This window comes from Anarrhichthys ocellatus, unplaced genomic scaffold (assembly GCF_004355925.1).
Source record: "Anarrhichthys ocellatus isolate YVR2014 unplaced genomic scaffold, GSC_Weel_1.0 scaffold15, whole genome shotgun sequence".
NCBI lineage: Eukaryota > Metazoa > Chordata > Actinopteri > Perciformes > Anarhichadidae > Anarrhichthys > Anarrhichthys ocellatus.
The window spans coordinates 2,300,468-2,306,016 of record NW_022280045.1 but is presented as its reverse complement, the minus strand read 5'-3'; the positions used below and the strand labels follow the sequence as shown (position 1 = coordinate 2,306,016).

The following is a 5,549-nucleotide window of genomic DNA, read 5'->3' as shown; positions in this document are numbered from 1 at the left end:
GGGGTGGGGGTGGGGGGGGTGAGGGGGGGGGGGTCGTCGAATCTGCTTCAGTTTTGGCTCCAATTCCAGGTTTGTCCCCGTGCCATCCGGTTCAGTTTCTCCTGACTTTGACTTTTGTCAGAGTGTGGATTGCACTGGCCAGGGAAGATGAGACACGTTTACCAACTGCTCAGTCCTGTCACTGATCTGCAGTGGTGGTAGTGTCAACATGACATTCTCCGTATGCGTGCAAAGGCAATACAAATATTAGTATCTACAGGTTAGCACCAGCATGAGAGGAGAGCCAAACCCTGCAAATCGGACACTTCCCTTTGTTTGTTTTTTCACCCGGGAGAGAACTGACATTTTTTGACTGTTAGTAACACGGATCCACCCAATCGATTTCCCCAACATATGACTTCATAATCAGCTGCAGGTTGAGAGTATTTTGACCGTCTCCATCCATAAAAACTGTTTATCGGCCTGGCTTTAGTTCATGCATCCCCCGCCCCCCAAATGTCCCAGAGGCCAGTAAATGAAATCAAGACTTAAACTGTCCCCCTGGCTGAATTAGAATGCCACAGTTGCATTTCATTTGCTTTATGCAAACGGAGACATTATCAGTGATAAACAGATGGGCTGTTATCATCAGAGTGGACGCAAGCTCAGGGTGCCACAACCCCCTCCAATCTACTCTGTGATAAGAGTCTTTGTTTTTGAAAATGTAATCACATCATCCCATCCATACTGACGGCAAGTTTACTCTGAGCCCCGTGGATCAGGTTTCATGCTTTTCCAAAAAAAAATTAACTTGATAGAAGCATACATGCAGCATCGGCAATTGGAGAAGAGCTGATATGCATAATGAGATAAAAAAAAAAAAAAAAACCTTCCTCCTCCAGCTAGCTGACCCACTATGATGACTGCGGGCCTACTGCATGCTTTTTCCTCAGCCTGGCCAGCTCAGATAGGAACACATTACGACACAATGGCGGTGGCAGTGTGTGTGGAGGGAAAGACTTCACATTAACACTTAAAGTGCCCAGAATGAAAAGCTGTAAGCACATGTCACCGGTGTTTGGTTAGGGCAGCGATGGGGCGGGTGAATGTTTGGCTAGGGATGGGGTTGCATTATTATAGTGCACTAATGACCTTTGCTCCAAATTTAAAAAAGGGGGCCTCCACGTCTATTATGTCCATTATGACAAAATTCCACCAGCACCTGGCACTCTTTTTGTTTTTGCCCAATGTGCCAGTGGTGGCATCTCTCTGCCATAGGTCACACTTTGTGTCAGCTGCTGCGATGACTCACTCACTCACTGTCAGCCAGCACGATGCACACTCTCACATAAACAGTCCTACTACTTCCAGGTCCAACGTGAGCCCAATCTGCGAATCTCTGCAGAATAGAAATGACTCTAGACGGCCCACTGTGGAGAAATGCACGGCTCAACGGAGGCACAACCACAACCACTTATAAAGAAGCTGTCAAATTATTCCGACGTCATTTCATACAGACTGATGCTGCTTGCTTGAGTTAGATTTTTATTCTCGTGTTGATAAATGCCATCATTTCTCCATTTAAGGTAAATCGATCTTTATGGGATTAGGGCGGGTATCAGGGTATCACGCATGCATAACACGTACAAATGATGGAAAGGACGTCCACCCCGCTTACCTTGGTGACCACGTTCTGTGCAAGTCCCGTGTGCAGCTCGAACGTCCACTCGCTGCATTTGCAGTGCATGCTGGCATTGTCAGTGTGGGTGCCGTCACTTCCATTGTCATAAATGTAAGCCGGCCGCGCGCTGATGTTTCTCGGATCGCCTGATAACAAGGGGCGACTCGCGGTGTGATCAGTCAGGTTCGCCAGCGGATGGACGCATGTGGTGTTCGGCTGGGCGAGGAGGAAATTACTAGAGTACTGGCTGAATCCGATAAATAACGCCGGGATCCATGTCAGCACGATCAGCTGTTTCTGGTACTTCCCAAATCCCCCGAGAAACGGCAGAACGGAGTCGTCGATGCGTGTCAGCAGCTCCTGCGACGCGGTGTCGGGGGACACGAAGCCGTTCTCGGGTTGATGGTCCTCCGTGTCGAGCTGCACCACGGCCATCGCTGTTCCACCGATAGATGCCTCCGTAGTGTTGCGAAGCCGGGTTTGCATTGGCGCTATCCCCCCCACCCACTGTCGACTCCACAATGCGTCAATGCCCCGAGCTCCGGCGGTGAAAGCCGTGCGCAGTCAATCACTGGAGTGGAAATAAGACGCACCTCTTTATTATCAGGAAGCACTTCCCTCCGTCTGCCACCAAACCCCCCCCCAGTGCGGGACTCGGTGCGGGCTCACGCTCCGAAACAAAAGGCGGAACCGCAGTTAGTTTACAAAAAGCGATGATGAGGGAAACTATCTCATGGTGTTTTCCGTGGTCCCAATCACCGGTGTCTCTGTCGGTCAGCTGTGGCAGCAGAGCCCTATGGAAGTGGTTCCCAAGGGAGCCACAGGTAGACCTACCTGCCCATAAGGCTGCGCGCTGCTGACTCTACCCCAACATGGCCACCTGCAACCACTGGTGACCACTTTCACAATCAAAAATGCTCACTCTCAGTAGACCAAGACAGCTACTGGGGGGGGGGAAACCCAATGAAGTTCCTTATAATATCTAAAAAATGTTATTCGGTAAATAAACTAGTAGCCCTAGTAAACTAGTTTGCACATTTGTTTAAACGAACACACTGTTGTTCTCACAGTAGGCCAAATATATTTTGCAACCATAATATGCTATTTTAATTCATTTATAAATTTTTGTGGTTGTTATTCTTGTAGAGAAATTGGAATTCCAAACATTTTGCAAGAAAGCCACAAGGTCCAGTATTTTGGCTTCTTCCAATGGACACTGAACCAAACATATTGTTGTCGATGAAAGATAAGTGATACAAAGATTCTAAATGGACAGTGGGCTACAGATGTCCTATCACGGGTGGTAGGAGGAGGAGGAACTAGCTCTGTCTCCGCCCAGTTCTGTAGCAAACAATAAAAAAAAACATGCCACTTTTACTTTAGCTGTCAGCAAAGGTGAATAATCAAAAAAGATAACGACTCTTTGTTTAACTTGTAATCACAGATGTGAGCAGAAACCTCTAGAACAGGGCCCAATGACTAACATCTGTAGTATAGGGATAGTGCAGTGAGTGGAGCAGCATTGAAAGGAGTACGGTCTTGAGTATCAACATTGTATTTTCTTGTCATTGATTGCAGGCTTCATTATGTTCTTCTTTGTTGGTTGTGGATTTTAGCTTGTTGATCATCTCTACTTCCTCGTGATTTTTTTTGCCTGGTGGCAGTGGTGTTATGTCACTATTGTACTAAGTACAATTTTGAGGTACTTGTACTTACTTGCGCATTTCCATTTTATGCTAATCTATTATTTTACTCCACTAAGCTTTAGTTACTAGTGATTTTGCTGATTCAGATTATTAAAACAAACCATAAATCAACGAATAACATCTGATATATTAATATAGGTTAAGCTACTATGCAGTATATATACAATAATTAAAATGAGCTCTTTTACCAGCTGCAACATTGCAGTGAAGTAGACATTAATGCTTAAATAATTATAATCTGTAATTATAATACAGTTAAATGGGTCATTCTCCATAATCAGTATGTTTACTTTTGTATATTCTTATATTGTGACGCTAAGACGTTTGTAGTTTTAATTCAGTAACATTTTGAATGCTTGTAAGTAAGAAAATGATCTTTACTCCACCACTCCAATCCCTTTCTCACTTTATAATGATTTTCGATTTCTGCAGTTATAAATATCAGTAGGCCGAAGTAGAATGAACAGAAACCCTTTTTATTGTCATATACACGAAATTTGACCTCTGCATTTGACCCATCCCTGTATATAGGGAGGTACTTGATACCAATGAGAGGCGCCCGGGGAGCCAGGGGGTTCAGTGCCTTGCTCAGGGACACTTCGACACGTGGCACGTCCCAGTCGAGGATCGAACCGTTGACCCTGCGGTTACCAGACAACCCTCTTAAGGGCCAGTGAGCCACGGTCGCCCCATGATGAGGTTCTTCTACTACCAAGTCTGGAGTTGTAAATGTTAATTGGTACTTACTAAATGGATTTTATTCCAGATGGTCTTCAGCGCTTAGCAGCTGAGTGCATGGTTGAACTAACCGTTGAGAGGTTTGATGAAGTGAAGAAATAAAAGACAAACGCTGGAGAAGGACAAACACCGGTCGACTGATCTTTTTTTATCACAACCTGGCAACCCACAGCTTTTCCTCATTGATCTATAAAGCATTAATAAATAATGTATAACCTATCAATAAAGCCATAACTTATTAACGTTTTATAAAGTGTGCCCTGTTGGAGAGTGGGACCCATTCTTCATGGCAACACATTCGATTTACATTATCTGCTGTGATGCGCATTTTCATCAACAAATTTGATTTAATCCGCATCAAATAGGATTATTATTTATTTTAATATTTTACAATTTCTTGCCCTCAGTTTTACTGAAATTCCACCACTGGTTTGGCCAGACATAATTAGTGGATTTTTGTGAATATATTAAGACATTTGGTCGCAAAACTCAACTTTACACTTCATCATAGTCTCACATAGATTTTTTTTCTATTATTAATATCACTCTGATTTGACCTGAAGACAGACGTCTTGAATCATGAACATCATTTTATTGTGCTGTAACACTCATTGTGAGTGATTTAAGGAAGCCTCGTGGGACAAACTGGTCGATATTGATGAAAACAAAGAGTTCAGTATTGGTCAGGTTTGATTTACACCCACATGGCTTGAGCCTATATTTATCTGACTCCTACTTGTTTCGCAGTGCTTCGCCCTCCTGGCCTTAACGTGCTACTACATATATGTTTTATTCACTCAGGTCGCGTCAAGTCATGCACATTTCATTTGTATTACTTTCTCGAAGATCTGCAAGTGAAGACATGTGATTTTCACTATTTGACACTGGAATATTTTTTTCTTTTTTAAATGATTATTTAAAAAAAGACACACACACACACACACAATTGTGACACATTACATTGGAGTAGACGTTTGATGTGACATTTAACATCACAGCCATTCAAATATTGGATCCTGAAAGAACCCAGGAAGGATGAGTGAGGGCGCCCGAATGTCCTGCAGTGTCCTGTGTCTGCTTACAGACTGATGACCCCTGCAGGCAGACTGGAGCAACAGCACCGCTTTCTTGTCATTGCAGCATTTGGTGACTTTTTTTTTTTTTAATTGTGTTTATTCTTTCATATTTGTGAGGTTAAAGTGGGGATTTTCTTTTAGTGTTGAAAACAGGTTTAAAATGACCACAAAAGAAATACAGTATATGTGTTAAATGAAGCTGCTAGATTCAAATGGTTTAGCTTTCAGTGTGTTGTGCAACAGCTAATGAATTATCAATTCACTTTTCTTCTTCCTCCCTCGTCTCTATTGTCTGAAAGGTAACAATACAAAATAAAATGAAAAACATGAATGTCCGGATCTATCTTATCTGCATCCTTTACAAATCTG

General features: G+C 43.2%; 1 protein-coding gene across 1 annotated transcript in view; it reads right to left on the bottom strand.

Annotated features, from left to right (window-relative positions):
* The window catches only part of LOC116387841 (solute carrier family 22 member 23-like), a 30,866-nt gene extending 28,338 nt beyond the window's left edge, over positions 1–2,528 (bottom strand). The window contains exon 1 of the mRNA XM_031855265.1: positions 1,658–2,528. Within this exon, the coding sequence (XP_031711125.1) occupies positions 1,658–2,146 (489 nt within the window). The 5' untranslated portion in view covers positions 2,147–2,528. The remainder of the gene's footprint in view (positions 1–1,657) is intronic.
* Between the last annotated feature and the right edge of the window lie 3,021 nt (positions 2,529–5,549).